The following is a 19,443-nucleotide window of genomic DNA, read 5'->3' as shown; positions in this document are numbered from 1 at the left end:
AATCCAACTGGCGGTAATCTGGCAGACGAAAATTTTATCAACGACAAATCTTCAAAAATTCATGACTGCCTTTGATTGTGTTTTATATTTCTTTTAAAACCATGTCAGAATGAATTATCTAACATTTCCAACCACATTTCCAGGTGATCCAGCGTCGAGACGACTTCGGCGATCCCCGGGAAAACTTCAATCGCGACTGGAACGACTACAAGAACGGTTTCGGAGACCCCGCCAAGGAGTTCTGGCTCGGCAACGAAAACATCTACATGCTGACCAACAACGAAGAATACATCCTCCGTGTGGAACTGGAGGATTTCGAAGGGAACAAAAGGTAGACGTGTGTTGCCACATTTCACGATCCAAATTCACAAATATCCAAGGCGAACTGGCATCTTCTTCACTTTCACTGTTTGCGGTTTCTCGCGCCGATTTAATTGATTGAAAGAGGTGTAAAAAATCGTTTGATTTGATTATGTGGATGCGAAGGCGTAATTAAGGCCAGCGGTATTTGTTTAGATGAGATATTATGAAACTGGACGGTCAAATTGTTCCGTCGGAATATCGTGATAGGGGATCCGTAATGGGTTCGTTTGACGTGGAAGTCATTAAGTGAAGATGGATCATGAATCTGGTATTTTGCTGTTATTATTTAATTAAATGTCAAACTGCCCGAAATGGCGGCTGGTAATAATTTTGTTAGAGAGTTACGGAGACGTGATATTTTAAGAGGATCCTTTGAAGAACTCCTACATGAAAAATTATATCCTCGCAAATCTCTCATTCAGGTGTTAGTCAGCGTGTTAAAAAATAACTCGTTAATATTGCTTAAGAAATATTTGTATTGATGTCCTTAATTTTCTGCTGAAAACCTTCCAAATAATACATTAGTAGTTGCATTTTTAAGCACTCTTTTTCGTACTTAATCGCTGTTCTTTTCAAATATTTTCGGCAAGTCATTGCGTTAAGACACCTTATTAGCAGCAAAAATTTCACAATAGTCACAAAAGACCGATGATTTATCGACCGATAAATAAACAATCAATTAAATGAAATTTCACAATTAGGTGACTACAAATAACTCAGAATGGTTTTGAATGTTTGCAGGTACGCTCAATATTCACACTTTAAAATATTCTCCGAGGCCGAATACTATAAACTGGAAATCGATGGTTATGAAGGCAACGCTGGCGACTCTTTGAACGACCCGTGGTACGGAAGCAACAACAGTCCATTCTCAACATATAACAGGTAAAAATGCCAACACACTTTACTTTATTTAGAAAAAAGTAAATGTACTTTTTAACAATTACAAGTCTTAATAGGTACAGGTTGCAGTTATTGTTACAATAGAAAGTGTAACATACTGAAAAACAAGACTATTATACGGTATACGGTGTGCTTTTAATGGCTACATTTCAAAAACAATTTCCTCTGTAAGAAACCGTTTTAGGTAATCCAGCATACAATAATACGTGTATTATTTTTCTTATACGTACTTTATAACTAGGTATATCGTTTTCGCATTATAAGAACAACTCAAATTAATATAATAATGCAGTTATATAATTCTATTTCTATAGAAAAACTTACTTGATAATATAGTTTCTGTTTGATGTCAGTGTCTGATTATGCTATAGTCATATGACATGTAACCGGAAATAATAATATAAGTAAGTTTATGATCGATTTATTGAAAGTCCAGAAAGATAGTATTAAACAAAAGAATAAAAATGACGATTTTGTGCAACACGATTTTTAATAATTTTTATTTAAAAGAGAATATAAAATGGATATGAAACTTAAAACGTTGTTAAAATGGTACATTTTTGCAAGGAAATATGGATTCTACAATTATAGGGCGGATGCAAAATCGATATTTCCATTTTAAACATGTTTTAAGATTTATGTTGTGAAGAGAAGTCTGCACATATTAAAACACGAAGGCAAAATCTATGCCCGCCCACCCGCCCTATCTCCATTGTGATGATTTTTTTTATTCGCTGTGAACCAAGAGGGCGCAGCTTAACTACAAAATACTTTTTTCGTTACAACAAATTAAAAACATGTTTTTGAGTATCGTGTTATCTAAAGAATTTCATGTATATTAAGAAAAAATGGCAAAATATAAACCCCGCCCACCCACCCTGTCTCAATTGTAATGTTTTTTTTTTATTCTTAGAAACTTAAAACAGGCTTAAGATGGTAAATTTTTGTTGGGAAATATAGATTTTGCGATTAGGCTCCGCCCCTAGGTCTGACAACGAATCAAAACTTCATTACTAGATGTTTAGATCAGGGCAGGTATGGGTGGGGCTTAATCTTTGGCTTTAATTTTTTCTTAATATACATAGTATTCTTTGAACAACACGATACTCAAAAACATATTTTTAATTTTTCGTAGAGAAATAAGGATTTTGCAGTTAAGCTCCGCCCTCTTGGCTCACGACGAATAAAAAAATTCAACACAATCAAGATAGGGCGGGTGGGCGGGGCTACATTTTCCTTTTGTTCTTAATATGTGTAGACTTATTTCGACAACAAAGAAACTTAAAATGTGTCTAAAATGGTAAGTAAGTTTTCTAATGATCAACTTAAATTCTCCAATTTTCTTCTACAACTCCTTTAAATACTTACGCCGAAAGTTGAACATCAAAGTTACTATCAACGGCAACTTGGCATTTTTTTTCATCTATTTCAGCTTTGTTTTCCTGTTTTTTCATCTATTAATGTTTTAAGCGAACAGGCTAAAAAAAAAGTCAATTTTTGCCTTTTATTCTTAATATGTGCTCCTCTTTTCATAACAAGAAACTTAAAACATGTTTAAAATGATAAATTTGTATAGGGTAATATCGATTTTGCAGTTACGCTCCGCCCCTCGATCTGACAATGAATTAAAAAAATCATCAGAATTGCGATAGGGCGGGTGGGCGGGGCTATATTTTGCCTTTTTTTTTTTTTTTCTTAATCTACTTAGCCATTTTTTCACAACAAGAAACTTAAAATATGGTTAAAATGGTAGATTTTTGCAAGGAAATATGGATCTTAACAATTATAGGGCGGATGCAAAATCAATATTTCCTTAAACAAATTTTCCATTTTAAACATGTTTTAAGATTTATGTTGTGAAAAGAAGTCTACACATATTAAAACAAGAAGGCAAAATATAAGCCCGCCCACCCGCCCTATGTCCATTGTGATGATTTTTTTTTTCGCTGTGAACCAAGGGGGCGGAGCTTAACTGCAAAATACTTTTTTCTTTACAACAAATTTAAAACAAGTTCTTGAGTATCACGTTGTCCAAAAAATACAATGTATATTAAGAAAAAAAAAGTCAAAGTTTTCTGAAGGATTTAATTTGTATACAAAGAAATGTAAAATTTATAGGTACCATGAAAAACCATCAAATTGTTTTCACTTAAAATATTATATATAGTATTTCCATGTATCTCAGGTGTTTCACGTAAGACTTAAATTATGTACAAAAAATATTCTTCTAACTGTTAGTACTAGGTGGTAGAATTTTGAGGTACCATTTTTGAACTAAGTTGGTACATACAGAACGAGAAAATAAAAACGCACTCCTCCATACCTAATTGACTGTTAAAACTGGAAAAAAATTAATCCAATTTATTAGAGCAGAACTTCCCTCGCCCCTGGAGCAGAGTTCAAAATATCTAGCTCTTCTGAAAATGTATAAAATTTGATTATTTAATTTTTTATGATAGTTATACAGGTAAAAAATCAATATGTTTCAAGTAATTTATTCCATAACAAAAGTTTGTGATGACGTCATCAACATTTCATCAGTTTTAATAGGTGCAATGTAATAGCGTATCCCCAAATTTTCAGGAAACTCGGGTTTGTTCTTGATTTACTAAAATAAATTGCTTAACTCATTAATTTTCTTGGGTCTAAATTAAAAGTGTGGCCCCCAGAATTCACAAACTTTCTATAATAAAAATAAAAATTACGGCGTAAACCCCTGTTTATAAACTACTGCGTTTAAAAATCATAAAGTACGACGTTTAGAATGTAAAAAGTAAATTATTTAGATAGAACTTCCCTCGCCCCTGAAATACAAACGAATAAATACAGATTCTTGGAAATATTATAAAATTTAATTTTGCAAATTATTTTTTTATGACAACTCCTGTAAATTAAAATATATATGAACTGTTAAAATATATGTAAAGGAGCATGATGTACCTATGTTTCAAGTGAGTTTTTTCATAAGAAATTTTGTAACGACGTCATCAACACTTTATCAAGGACACATATATCAATTTGCATAGGGGCAATGTAATACCAATAATACCAGTACTGTATAGTCAAATGTTCAAAAAAACGGGGGTGAGTCGTTCTTAATTTGATCAATAAAGTAAATTGTCTCATTCATTAATTTTTTTAGTCACCCTGTGTATTTCTTAAAAATATGAGTGCATTCATAAACCGCAAGTATAGATTTTTTATTTATTATATATTCGACAAAATTTTGAGATGACGTCATCAATTTTTTGGGAACGGATAAACGGATAAATTTTGATTACTAATTTACAATTCTTATGACAATGTTATAGAATTTTGTTTTTTTTTTTTAATCTGGATGTTTAGGGACACGGAGTCATAAACCACAAGTACAGGAATATCTTATTCTATACAATTTTATAAACATTTACTATTATAAATTTTGGAGATGACGTCATGGCGTTGTTGGTGGGAATGATCACACAAATTTTGGGTACCATCTACACCATATTCCTAACATACATACAAGATTTGACGACAATCGGTCAGTAGTTTCGAGGATTATCTAACTAATAAAAATTGACACAGACGATAGACAGACGGACAGGAAGTGAAAAATCCAAAGCCAAAGTTCTATGGTGCATTAAACAGCATAAACTAAGATATTTTTAACTATACAGAGTGTTCTTTTAAATACCTACCTTGTATATATACTATTACATACGTTGGTTAACCTCTTCATAAGCTTCGCAAACATATTTTGTTTTTACAAGTCTGATCCGACGTTGCCAAATTGTTTAAATTTTCTTGCAATTTAATAAAAAATACAAAGTTTCACAAACAAATCATAAACAAACGTAAACAAAATACGCGCTTTGTTGTGATCTCCACAAAATTGAGTGGCATGTGTATAAAAAAAAATCTAATACACAATATATTTTCCAAATAGGGTTACTTTAGTTTTTCAGATAGAACACCTATATTTTATTCAAAATAAACGGTATAATTAATGAGATATCAAGAAACTACCGCTTATTGACTCATCCTGTACCTATAATTAAAATGATTTATTTAAAAACTTGGAATAAATTTATTTAGACAGACCTTCCCTCGTCATTGAAGCACATGAATCAGTTGTTTAGATAAATTATAAAAGTTTATTCTGCAGATTTTATTTTTAAATGTATTATTTTACTAAACATCATTTATAATTAATTCTAAAAAATAAAAATATAGTACTAAAAGGCAAACAACGTTGTATCTCAAACCACAACATATGTTTTAACAAAGATTTATTTCATCAGCTTATGGATGACTTTATTTTCAAGAGAGGATGAATAAATATCTTACAAAAATTAAAACAAGCTTCGTTTACGCTCCGAAAAAAATCGTAGGGATTACAGATTACACAAAAAAAAACAAAAAAAACTGGTGTTTAGAAACATATAAACAAATGTGCGAACAGAAAAAATTAATGCAAGTTTGCATTTTTGGAATTGAATTTTGGGTTTTACAGAGACCACAAAAAGTCTAAAAATTCTTAGTTCGAAGCTACACAGCTCTGCTTGCAGAAAATTCGAAGAAATTATCATTTATGATAAATAATTGAAAATTACAATTTCGAAAAATATGAAAATTCTATTTCAAAAGAAAATTTTCGATAAAAATAATTTCGATTTTGAAAACTTTGTACTCAAGACCAAAATATGTATTTTGACTTACAGTGAATTCATTCGATTGTTATTTTTCCAGAGACAATGACAGATCGAGTCTCAACTGCGCCTCCATGCTGAAGGGTGGCTGGTGGTGGAAATCCTGCGGCCGAGGCCTCAACGGCCTGTACCTCAACGACCCACAAGACCTTACAGCCCGACAAGGTAACTAAACTCGATCCCTCCCGGAAAGCTACCGCTATCAGATTGTTACGACACGAATTTTTGCAAATTAGAGGCTATAAACAGTTCAATTTCACCGCATATTTTCTTAGATTAAATTACGTGCAACGATCCGTAGTCTTACGCCGGACACAGGGTCATGCTCTGGTGAGCAATGGTCCACACGTTAATTTAAAAACCGTCGGCATAAATTCTTTTACGTAACATCGATAATCTGGATTAATAAGTTACGAAATGCGCGGCGTGACTATCGTTAGTAACAATACGACAAGATAATTGTTACGGAAAAAAAGATAATGGAATAATCATGTTTTAGGCATAGTCTGGTTCAGATGGAGAGGATGGGACTACACGCTGAAGAAGGCCATGATGATGATCAAGCCCAAGCCGGCCGTTACGACCACATGATCATCTAGGGGAGAAAGAGCGAATTAGCCAATTTATAATCATCGGTCCAGTGAATCATTTCCGAAATTTCATCGATCATAATCAATATTTATTTCGACACATCCGACACTTTACCTATTTAAAATTACCTCATAGTATAGTTTTATACAGCTTTTACGTAAATGCAGTGCAATTTGTGTTATTATTAATGCACGAATTCCACTGTGTGCACTCTACATTTGTAATAGTAGGAATACAATTATAGGATAGGATTTGTACATTTGTCACGCCATTCACATCCCGTCAAGTAGCGAATAAGATGAGGTGTTTCATGTATTATAGCGTAGTCAGACTAATACTACACAAAAGGATGCACACAATTTCCTGCACTTGTTTTGCATAAACTAACCATTTTACTAACGTGGAAGAGACGACATTTTTCGGTTGTATCAAATTTCCGCTGATTATAAATTGGGTTGTAATATTCCAAAAAGAACAACGAAACACACATTATTATGTAAACGAGGAAATTTAAGACTGTGTCACTTATCGGAATTATTTTTTTCTCCTCGAAAAAATTCTACCGATAGGTTTGTATTAATGTAAGGTATTTTGTTATGAGGCTAATGGGACATCAAATGCAATGTTCGTATTAGACAGGTTTAAAAAGAGATCCTACGTTAGGTAACGTACCTTTTAGCGTTTTATATGGTTGTTGTAAATATTATAATACATCAGAGTTGTATAAATTAAATATATTTTAATATAATAAATTATGTTAAGTAATATTTTTAAGCATTTTATTTCGTCCTTTACTCCCGTTGCATATTAATTAAAACAAAAACTACCTAATTTCACGCAAATGGGCTAGAGTATCTACTTTACAATGTGAAAGTGTAAAAAAAAGTATGATCAAACTGACTAAAAATGGTGAACCACTTTCGCACAAACTGCACTTTTATGAAAGAAGAAATTATTTAGAAAATTAGATTTACTTAACACTTCCTTGAATACCGGCGTCAGTTTTTCAATGGGAATAAAATTCACTTATCTCCACCAAAAAATCGACAATTTCATTATTAATTTTTATATTCAATAACGTTAAAAGTTTCAGAGAAATTAGATGATGCAAATTTCAGGTAAGTGATAAAATACCTACGTCGAATCATATATCAGTTTTCGTGGTACTTTGTATAGTTAATTTTCAAAAACACAAAAATATTAATAAGTTTACAAAAATCTCATATCTTAGACCCTAAAAACAATTATATAAATATTGTTTAAACTTTTACAAGCAACATGCTTTTGACAACGGAAAATGATTTTAAATGCGTTTTCTGAAAATTTATTTTTGGGTAACTTATAACGAAACAAGTTGTCCACTTATTACAAGAACAAAGGACTTCCTAAACAAGAATATTAACAATACTAATAAATAATAATGCATAACATATTCTTGTCAGGCTTGTCTGAAATTAAAAGTCCACAACTACTTGTGAGAAGGTTTCATCCAGTGAGTTTTTTCCCTGTCCTCCGCGCTGGGTTATAAAGGAAAAATGCATTTCTAACTTTAATCTAACTAAATAAATATGAACATATTGTCTTTGACTGAATATTAAAAATTTAAGTGATTTTCTGCACGCAGAAAAGATAACTTCATTTTCGTATAGCAAATGCAGATAAATGTTGTGTATTAACTTTTGACATTTTTCCGTGAAAAAACAAAGGCAAATATTTATTTGACAGCGTAAATCTGCAAAAAATTCTTTTGAATTTTGATTTAGTATAATATAAAAGCACTCACCGTACTGTATGCAGGCAATTTAAATGGAAATTTACAAGATCATTATTGTATGACGGGATGGAAAGGCCTAGGCTATAAGAAATACACTTGAAATATTATGGAATTAAAGTATAAAAATTACTTACTTAAACTGAGCGGCGATTGCGGAATGAATTTTCACAGTATAAGCAAGGTTTCTGTACATTATAATAAAAGTAATTTGGACTCAACCAAAAAATACATAAAAAAAATAGAAAACTTAAAATGTATTAACTGTATTCTTAACACAAATGTAATTAGCACTAAAACAGAGATCTTTTTTCTTATAAATTAAATTAGTACTTAATTAATTAATTCAAAAATAATTAGCTCACAATGAAATTTAAGAAACTAAATATCGCATTTTAACACACACACTATTTTGAATAGTTTTTGAAATATAACGAAATAAAGAATTAAAAAACGCAATTTTAAAACTATGGAAATGATAGTTCGATTTACTATAAAATTTCAACATATAAATTTCAAATTTTTGCATGATTGGAAGCGGAATGACAAAAACACTATAATAATTTGTGTAAGATTCATGTATCAACTTCTTCAGAAATCGGTAGACTTTTGATAATTGACTATACCGCCGCAATTCGTCCATATAAAATGCATTGCTAACGGATTTTATACGCTGCCAACTCAAAACGGAACGAACAATAGATTCAAAGTATCTAATCTTATGAAAAGACGTGATCTAGGAGGATTTACCGCGTACCAATGGCTCTCAAGGCCTGCTAAAAGCTTCTCACAAGAACAATAGTAATTTGATAAAAAAACGGAAACATACCAAAAAATTATTGTACATTGGTTTAGTAAATCCAACAATAGAAAATGTTATTATGTTATTAATAACAACAAAAACAGATATTAACGATTTCCGTATCATTTTTTTCTCGATGCGTCACGAACGAATCCTAATACGTTATACAGGATTATGCAGGAAGCGAGTGTTAAAAAAAAATTCCTCTATTATCATGGGTTCGTAAACAATAAATATTGTTACGAAATACACCCTTACGCCGCCCCGGTACGATGCCTATGGCCATCGAGAACTTTCTGGTCGCACGCCGGTGATGAGTGATGACTCATCGAACGCGAACACGGCATCCGCATAAAAACAGGTCTGGAACCGGCTACCGGAAGTCTCGATTGCTGGATCTAGAAAAAACCTAGGAGCTGCGTTCGGGATCCGTCTAGATGAATTCAGGGATTTAAATATAGGCCACCGTCGGGAACCATTTTTCATTCAGCTAGTTGAGTCAAGAGCGTCCAGTGAAATTCGTCGGAATAATTTCTGTACATAATCGTTGCAATAGTTAGTCGTGTAAATACGAGTTATTAAGAAATAAATTGTTGAGTTTTACCTACGACGTTATAACAAGTGAATTAAACATACGTTTATTCACGAGAAGATGCTTTCTTCGAGGAAATAACTATGTTTAATTCAAGTGGCCTATATATGTTTTTATTCCATTTTGACGAATTTTATGAATAAAATTTCAAATAACAAATAAAAATTCGAATCATAATAATCTCAGTCAAGAAATCGTGTAGACTGCAAAACTAATTTTCGTGACAATTGGCTTAACAACCAGTTGTTTACATTTTTCTAAACTTATGACACTTACGGCATTTTTGTTTTATGCGAGATCAAAATATCTGGAATTTTGGAAGATAAAGACGAAAACGAAGTTTTTGTACCCTCAGAAGTCCTGGACGAAGATTTACAAACCATCATAAAGTGATACCAGCAAAATCCAAGCATCCATATAAAAAAGAGTATACGAATTTTTGTGAATGGAGAAAGCGAAAGCATACAAAAGGAATAGACGAAAGAATAATTTTGCTTTATATTTTGGAACGATCTAGAAATGCTAAATCTTCGTCACTTTGGTCGTATTGTCCCCACCTGCAGAAAATATTACCAGCGAAGGATAATGTTGGTTAAGCAGGTTTATGACATCGCAATAATTATTTATGAAATTTAAAAATAATTCATTGAATAAATTTGACCAAGTGTCAGCTTTCCTAAAACAACAGCCTATAGGGGACAGGCCAAAGAAATCCAAGGTATTCACACTCGAAGAAGTGGAGAGGTTCTTAGATAATACTTCTGATGATGAATATTTACTACAAAAAGTAATTTTTATCGTGGCAGTTTTTGGAGAATGTAGAATTGGTGAATGGGTAACCATGTCAGTCGATGTTGAGCGTACTTTTAGTCCAAAAAAATATTTACCATCATCAATGGAAGCAACAATCTTTCTGCTATTGACTTTTTTCGTAAGTATAGAATATTACGACCTGGAAGGATTTCACACAAACGGTTGTTCAGCAATTACAAGAACAAAAAACGCAGGTACAACCTGTACGAATGAATACTTTTTCAACAATTCCCAGAAAAATTGCACCATTTCTATTCCGCCAAAATCCATAAGAATATACGTGTCATAGTTTTAGGCGTTCGAGTGCAACTCTACTAGCAGACTCTGGGGCAGATTTAATAGTTGTAGAGATACACGGTGGTTGGCGTTCGAATAGTATTGTGGAAGGATACATTGAGGATTTTCTGAATAATGAAATCGAAATTTTGAGAAGAATCATTGAACAATTATCAACAATCATTAATAATAGATCTGCCTTGAATCCGGCAGCAGGCTCCTCTGTGTCAAATTCCGTGCCAAAACCAAAAACTAGTCATCAAGATAATATTTTGCCCATTCATAGGCAATTTAACATAAATTTTAGCAATTTGAATAATAGTAACTTTTATTTTCACACTACGAAGACAAAAACTAATCAGTGATAATGTGTTCGTAGAAAAAATAAAAATCCGTGCTTCATTGAAATTTTTTAATTCACAAAACGCTTTGATTTCAGTAGTGAATCATGAACTGCTTATGAAGATTACTATGGAGTTAAAAAAATCAATTGAAATTGTCAAAATGAAATAAAAAAAATATATTCGAGGTCCCTTTTCGCCCACTCACCCTGTATAAGCAAAATTTATTTCATGGAGTAAATTTGGCTCCCTTTTTTACTAAAAATTCGACAATGTTCTCGTGACCGTTTTGCGAAGCTACGTAAAGCGATGTCTGACCATTATTCCCACAACGATTTATTTCAGCTCCGGCACTTACAAGGTACTTGACAATTTCTTCGTGGCCATTTTCAGAAGCTACGTAAAGAGGTGTAAAGCCGTCATTATTTCCGCGATTTATTTCAACCTCTGACTGCACCAAGTATTCGACAATTTTCTGGTGGCCGCTTTGACAAGCTACGTAAAGCGATGTCTGACCATCATTAGTACAACGATTGATGTCAGCTCCGAATTTGACTAGGCATTTAACAGTTTCTTCGAAACCATTTTGAGAAGCTGCATAAAGTGGTGTAAAACCGTCGTTATCTGCGCAATTTACTTCAGCCCCTGAGTCCGCCAAGTATTTGACAATGTTTTTGTGGCCGCTTTGACAAGCTGCGTAAAGCGGCGTCTGACCACCATTAATGCAAAGATTGATGGAAGCGCCGGATTTCACTAGGTATTTGACAGTTTCTTCCTGACCATTTTGAGAAACAACGTAAAGTGGTGTAAAACCGTCATTATCCGCTCGATTTACGTCAACCCCTGACTCCAGCAAGTATTCAATTGTTTCCTGACGACCCATAAAGCAAGCTACAAGAAGTGGTGTATAACCATTGACATCAGCGCAATTGAGATCTGCTCCCGATAACCTCAAATATTCGGCAATATTTTTGTGACCGCTGAAACAAGCCGCGAAAAAGGGTGTGCGACTACTGTTCGCGCAATGATTGAGCGCAGCTCCGGAATTCACTAAATACTTGACAATTTCTTCGTAACCATTTTGAGAAGCTACGTAAAGTGGTGTAAAACCGTCGTTATCCGCGCGATTCATTTCGACCCCTGACTCTACCAAATGTTCAACAATTTTCTGGTATCCCATAAAACAAGCCTCTTGAAGTGGTGTACGACCATTAACATCAGGGCAATTGATATCCGCACCAGATAGCTGCAAGTATTCGACAATATTTTTATGGCCGTTGTTACAAGCTGCGTAAATCGGTGTGCGACCATTGTTCGCGTACTGATTGAGCGCAGCTCCGGAATTCACTAGATACTTGACAGTTTCTTCGTGACCATTTTGAGAAGCTACGTAAAGTGGTGTAAAACCCTCGTTATCAGCGCGATTTATTTCAACCCCTGACTGCACCAAGTACTCCACAATTTTCTGGTGGCCGTTAAAGGAAACCGTCCGAAGTGGTGTATAACCATTGACATCCGCACAATTGATATCCGCGCCCGATAGCTGCAAGTATTCGACTATATCTTTGTGGCCATTTTCACAAGCTGTCTGAAGCGGTGTCTGACCGTCACTCATGCAACGATTGATCTCAGCTCCGAATTTCACTAAAGTTTTGACAGTTTTTCCCTGACCATTTTGAGAAGCTACGTAAAGTGGTGTAAAACCAGCGTTATCGGCGCGATTTATTTCAACCCCTGATTCAGCCAAGTATTCAACAGTTTCCTGGTGGCCGCTAAAGGAAGCCGCTAGAAGTGGTGTATAACCATTGACATCAGAACAATTGATATCCGCTCCGGAAAGATGCAAGTGTTCCACAATATCCTTGTAGCCTTTTCGACAAGCTATGTGAAGCGGTGCCCGACCTTTATTAGTGCAACGATTGATTTCAGCTCCAAATTTGACTAAGTATGTCACAATTTCTGCGTGACCAATTTCAGAAACTGCGTAAAGTGGTGTAAAACCATTGACATCAGCACAATTGATATCCGCGCCTGATAGCTGCAAGAATTCGACAATATCTTTGTGGCCATTTTGACAAGCTACGTGAAGCGGTGTTTCACCATCATTCGTGCAACAATTGATCTGAGCTCCGAAATTCACTAAAATTTTGACAGTTTTTGCATGACCATTATGACAAGCTACGTGAAGTGGTGTAAAACCAGCGTTATCAGTACAATTTATTTCAACCCCTGACTCCACTAAATATTTGGCAATTTGCTGGTGGCCCCTAAAGGAAGCCACATGAAGTGGTGTATGACCATTGATATCAGCGCAATTGATATCCGCTCCTGATAGCTGCAAATATTCGACAATATTTCTGTGGTCGCTGTAGCAAGCCACGTAAAGCGCTGTGCTCCCATTGTTCGCACAATGATTGATTGCAGCTCCGGATTTCACTAGGTATTTGACAGTTTCTTCGTGACCATTATGCGAAGCTACGTAAAGAGGTGTAAAACCATCGTTATCCGCGCGATTTATTTCACCTCCTGACTCCACCAAGTATTCGACAGTTTTCTGGTGGCCCCAAAAGGAAGCCGCGTGGAGTGGTGTATGACCATTGATATCAACACAATTGATATCCGCTCCGGATTGCTGCAAGTATTTGACAATATCTTTGTTGCCTTTTTGACAAGCCGCGTGAAGCGGTGCCTGACTCTTATTCGTGCACTGGTTGATGGCAGCTCCCGATTTCACTAGGTATTTGACAGTCTCTTCGTGACCATTTCGAGATGCTACGTAAAGTGGTGTAAAACCCTTGTTATCCGTACGATTTATGTCAACCCCTAACTCCACCAAGTATTCGACAGTTTTCTGATGGCCCCTAAAGGAAGCCGCGTAAAGTGGTGTATAACCATTGACGTCAGCGCAATTGATATCCGTTTCCGAGAACTGCAGGTACTCAGCTATATTTTTGTGGCCGTTTTGACAAGCTGCATAAAATGGTGTCCTACCGTCATTTGTGGAACGATTGATATCAGCTCCGGATTTCACTAGGTATGTTACAGTTTCTTCATGACCATTTTGACAAGCTACGTAAAGGGGTGTAAAACCTTCGTTATCCGCGCAATTTATTTCAACTCCTGACTCCACCAAGTACTCGATAATTTTCTGATGGCCTCTAAAGGAAGCCGCGAGAAGTGGTGTACAACTATTGATATCAGCACAATTGACATCCGCTCCGGATTGCTTCAAGTATTTGACGATACCTTCGTGGCCCTTTTGGCAAGCTGCGTAGAGCGGTGCCTGACCGTTATTCGTGCACTGATTGATAGCAGCTCCGGATTTCACTAGGTATTTGACAGTCTCTTCGTGTCCTCTTAGAGATGCTACGTAAAGTGGTGTAAAACCTTCGTGATCCGCACGATTTATTTCAATTCCTGATTCCACCAAATATTCTATGGTCTTCTGGTAGCCGGCAAAGCAAGCCGTGAGAAATGGTGTATCACCATTGACATCAGCACAATTGATATCCGCTCCTGATTGCTGCAAGTATTTGACAATATCTTTGCGCCCGTTGTGACAAGCTGCATGAAGCGGTGTCCGACCGCTATTCGTGCACTGATTGATGGAAGCTCCCGATTTCACTAGGTATTTGACAGTCTCTTCGTGACCTTTTCGAGATGCTACGTAAAGTGGTGTAAAACCCTCGTTATCCGTACGATTTATATCAACCCCTGAGTCCACCAAGTATTCGACTATCTTCTGATGGCCCATGAAGCAAGCTCCAAGAAGTGGGGTATAACCGTTGACATCAACGCAATCGATATCCGCCCCCGATACGTGTAGGTATTCGATAATATTTTTGTAGCCGCCGTAACAAGCCGCACGAAGCGCACTACTTTCGCCAGACTTGATGGCAGCTCCGGATTTCACTAGGTATTTGACAATGTCTTCGTGACCATTTCGCGATGCTACGTAAAGTGGTGCAAAACCCTTGTTATCCGTACGATTTATATCAACCCCTGAATCCACCAAGTATGCGACTATCTCCAGGTGGCCCATAAAGGAAGCTCCAAGAAGTGGTGTATTACCATTGATATCAGCGCAATTGATATCCGCTCCTGATAGCTGCAAGTATTTGACAATATTCTTGTGGCCTCCGTAACAAGCGGCATAAAGCGGCCTCTGACCATTATTCGCGCAACAATTGATATCAGCTCCGGATTTCACTAGGTATTTGACAATGTCTTCATGACCCCCGAAACAAGCTACATCAAGCGGCGATAGATCCTCCTTAAACGAGCGTTTTAGTTCGGCCCCAGATTTTACTAAATACTCGACAATTTGTCTGTACCCCCCTCTACAAGCTAGAATAAGAGGAGTACAATGATTAGCTTGAGTAACAAAATTAACTTCTTCAAGAGAATTGTCTAATTTTTCATTACTAAATAATTTAACCACGTAATCGTATCCAAGTAATGCGGAATAATACAAAATGTTTATTTTATCGTTAGAAGTATATGACTGAAACAATTTTGAATTTTTTTCAACTTCTAGTAGCAGTTTTAGTTCTGCTGCCAAACTTTCACTTTTTGTAGCATATAACAACGGTGTTATCTCTAGTAACGAATCACTCTCTGAGATATTGTTTTTACCTTGTAAATACATTACTGCTTCAAGAAATTCTGTACTTTCCGGCTTACCGTTAAAGTTGGTATTCTCGCAAACAGTGTATTTGTTGTTTTCGTGGATTATTTGAACACGAGGATGCCTTTGTCCCCATGAACAAATCAAGTGTAAGGCACTCCTTCCACCTCTGTCTTTGCATGTTAATAGTTCATCATGGCAACTTTTAAGTAAGGCAAAATCTTTATACAAAACAGCTACATGAACAGGTGAGTTCTCTGCTAACAACATATCAAAGAAAAATCTTACGTTATTATACTTTTGATCAAAAAATACGTCAGTCGGTATATGTCTAAAATTTTTCGATAGGTATGTGGCAACCAAATATTCCGCAAAGGATCCGTGAAGAAAATTTGGGACGTTATTTTGTAATTCAGTGATGATTCCAACCAACGCATAGTCACTATTTGAAAATTTTCGCACCGATTTTTCACTATTAATATTCAATCGTTCTAATACAAATTCAGGATATATTAATTTTAACGCGAGGACTTCGTAGTGTTTTAACATCTTTTGTTTTTCTTTAAAAACCATAACTGCCAGATGTGGATTCTGAAGATCATAAGCATTTTTAGTTTCGTAGAAGATATTAAATTTTTCCTCGATAAAACTGCGGTATAAGTCAGTTAAAAGAAATTTGCTGTTTATAAGTTCCAAGTATTTTTCGTTGTTTCGGCGAAAAAGTTCTGTGAGCATGAATATCTGAAGCGGAATTCCTAATATGTCAACATGTTCGATAATTACAAATGTAGATATAATTTTCTCAACCGTTGTCTCAATTTCGGCTTCAGAAATGACAGATTTAAGTCGCTCTTTTATGTAATTTTGCTGCTCTTTCTCGCTAAACTGTGTTAAGCCAAGTGAGAGTACGTTGAATTTTTTCTCTAGAAAGTTTTGGAGATGTTGTCTACTGGTTACCCACTGAACGAAACCTTTTTTTGATAGCTGAAGTATTATATCTGAAACAACATCTAAATATTCGTTCAAAATTTCATCTAGGCCGTCCCAAACATACACAATACGGTTTTGTTGTAAACACATTTCGAAAATACATTGGTCTAATTTTTTGAGTGAGGCATATTTTTCCTTAATTATGAATTGTTCAAACAAAGTTAGGTAGTCTGATTCTTGACTTGATTTGAAAGATTTAAAAAATAAATGAACGTCATTGGGATAAATCGTGACCGTCCAATTTTGAGATGGACATTTATTTTTGAAACTTTTCATCAGCTCAGATTTACCCATTCCCGGATCACTAGTTATAAGATTAATGTTATTTTCGAACTGAGAAGACCACAATGCGTTTTCGTGCGTGGTGCTGTCAGATATTTTGTAATTTTCTAAGTCACTCATATCACCCTTACTTTGAATCCATTGCAAATGTCCGTCGTTTGCTACTTTGAAATAGTGAAAACTGCGCATTTCTGCATTATCCGTATATATCTGTTCTAACTCAGATTCGCAAAGTTTATTTTTACTTATGTACATTTTATTACGAAGAAGTGATTTGTCAAAACTGTCATTAAATTTTTTACTTTCATTGCTAACTACATTTTGTGTTATAGATTCATCGTTCCCAGACTGTTCAACATTAATTAGTTTATACTTTTTAAGTTTGTCCTTTACTTTATCAAAATTATCTGCATACTGCAAAATGTTAACAGTGTTTTCGTGAACTTTTTCTAAATAATTAATATTTATTAGATTTTGCGTTAAATGACGTTCGACATAAGGTTCAGAAAGTATTTCTTTCTTTCCATCTATACAGGATGGTTCGTTTAGCATTGCCATCAACTCGGACGTTGTCACACTTTCCAGAATTTTTTCATTTTTTCCAAAAGCTGTCAAGTTAAACTCTTCCTTTCCTTGAATAGAGACGGTAAAATTTTCCACTACTTTTTCGTAAAACTGTCGTTCCGACCTTAGGTTTGACAAATTTTGAAACAAGGAATAGTGCTTCATCCATTCTTCGTTCATTCCGTCACCAAGCACGACGAAATTTTGGTTTTCACACAGTTTGACGGCTTTTTCGAAATGTTTAAACTGACGTATTATTAAAGGGCATTTATTCATCAACCACATCAACTGCGCAAATAATTTTGGGTTTAAATTGTCAACATCGTTGACACCGATGTAGCCAACTGACAGTTGATAATTTATTCGTATTCTGTTTATTTCTTCAATGTCAATATTGTGTTTTCCAACATCACCCCACAACTGTTTAGCATTTTCACGTGAACTCTCATCTACTAGTGTAATAGTGAACATGGATATAGCATCTCGAAGCATTTTCATTTTGTCATTGACTGGACCAACACACAAAGGCTCAATGTGAGGCGACAAATGTTCCAGCGCAATAGCACGCTGCATCCATGTCTTGTTCAATTTTTCTTTGTCCCCTTCTCGAAAATTCCATTCCGATATTATTTTGTAGTATTGATCAAAATCCTTTTCATTTAAAGAATACATTGTTCTAAATTTTTCAGTTGTTGATAGTCTCAGTTCGTTAAAACTTTCTTGATTACTATAAAGATAAAATCTCGAAAAAAATATTTCATAGTCTTGAATTTCAGCCATATGTTCTATAGTCCATTCATCTTCAACGATTTCAAATTTGTACATATAATTTATGTCCTTTGAAATTTTGAAAGTGGTACACAATTTAACAGGTCGAATATAAAACTTTTGTCCTTGAAGCTGAAACTTTGCGTTCTTGGTACCATCAAACGGACGATTGGTAAACATTATAAATTCTTGTACTTCATTCTTCAGTGTTTGGAACGAGTCGAAATATTTCTTCAAACTAAAATCCCCCTTTGCGGATTTCAGATGCTCCGAGGATAATGTTTTTCGATCGCTATGTTTTAATTGCATTGCTTTTACTATAGTATTTTGATCCGACTCAATTTTGATGACTACGTCATCAAATGCGCCGAAGTGGTTGTCGTTCGACGATACGTGGAAGTTGTCTATTTTGTCGTCGTTTAACATTTGTAAAACGATATTGGCTATAGCGATGTTTTCGTAATCTTTGCCTAGGTCAGTTGTCCCCGACCGTTTTTTAAATGTCTGGAAATGTATATATACAATGTGGTTAATAAAATACAAAACTCTTCCTAAATCCTAAAATGATTTTATGTTGTGTGTAAAAACAACATTTTTGTTAAGTAACAAAAAATCTCAAACAACTAAATCTTAAGAGTGTGATAAGAAATAAATAAAACACTCACCTCTGCACTCTCCATTTTTTAGGCCACAATTGCACGAGACAACTTTTATTGAAACTGCACTGAACTAATTGCAATATCGAAATTTAACTGATGTTTATTAAATGTTACTACAAACTCTAACCACTTGTTGTACGATAACACTGATACGTAGGCTTGGCATTACGGAAGTGATGCTCATTGCCGTCCGATTGCCAGCGCTACACCGTCGGGAATTCCCAATAACAAGTACTATTTTTGTTGGGTTTTCCTTAGTTATACGAGTTCTCCTAGATGATAAAATTGCTTTAAAATTAAAAATCACTGCTCAACATCATAATTTTCGTGATGATCTTGATCAGATAAACACTGGACTGAATCAAACGCCACCCAGTTTGAGACTGAACTGTATTTAATGTTTGTTTGAT

General features: G+C 35.0%; 2 protein-coding genes and 1 long non-coding RNA gene across 3 annotated transcripts in view; 1 reads left to right on the top strand and 2 right to left on the bottom strand.

The window, feature by feature from the left end:
• LOC135127945 (angiopoietin-4) overlaps nucleotides 1-7,315 on the top strand; it is a 153,350-nt gene extending 146,035 nt beyond the window's left edge. Inside the window, exons 4-7 of the mRNA XM_064054658.1 lie at nucleotides 144-331; nucleotides 1,105-1,248; nucleotides 5,998-6,122; nucleotides 6,457-7,315. Of these exons, the coding sequence (XP_063910728.1) occupies nucleotides 144-331; nucleotides 1,105-1,248; nucleotides 5,998-6,122; nucleotides 6,457-6,548 (549 nt within the window). The 3' untranslated portion in view covers nucleotides 6,549-7,315. The remainder of the gene's footprint in view (nucleotides 1-143; nucleotides 332-1,104; nucleotides 1,249-5,997; nucleotides 6,123-6,456) is intronic.
• Nucleotides 7,316-7,844: 529 nt separating this feature from the next.
• LOC135127946 (uncharacterized) lies at nucleotides 7,845-8,620 on the bottom strand. Its single transcript, XR_010280306.1, has 3 exons — nucleotides 8,457-8,620; nucleotides 8,332-8,403; nucleotides 7,845-8,280 (listed from the first exon to the last, which is right to left on the bottom strand). It is a non-coding gene; the product is annotated as an uncharacterized LOC135127946 (long non-coding RNA).
• A 174-nt stretch (nucleotides 8,621-8,794) lies between these two features.
• On the bottom strand, nucleotides 8,795-19,190 carry LOC135127941 (uncharacterized). The gene is made up of 2 exons (XM_064054654.1): nucleotides 19,040-19,190; nucleotides 8,795-18,878 (listed from the first exon to the last, which is right to left on the bottom strand). The coding sequence occupies exons 1-2, from the start codon at nucleotides 19,052-19,054 to the stop codon at nucleotides 11,373-11,375; spliced, it is 7,521 nt and encodes a 2,506-aa protein (XP_063910724.1). The 5' UTR covers nucleotides 19,055-19,190; the 3' UTR covers nucleotides 8,795-11,372.
• Between the last annotated feature and the right edge of the window lie 253 nt (nucleotides 19,191-19,443).

Source organism: Zophobas morio, unplaced genomic scaffold (genome assembly GCF_036711695.1).
Source record: "Zophobas morio isolate AGI-343-1 ecotype UQ-CSIRO unplaced genomic scaffold, CSIRO_AGI_Zmor_V1 ptg000012l, whole genome shotgun sequence".
NCBI classification, from domain to species: Eukaryota; Metazoa; Arthropoda; class Insecta; order Coleoptera; family Tenebrionidae; genus Zophobas; species Zophobas morio.
The sequence above is the reverse complement of the archived record's forward strand: the minus strand, read 5'-3'. Positions and strand labels throughout refer to the sequence as shown.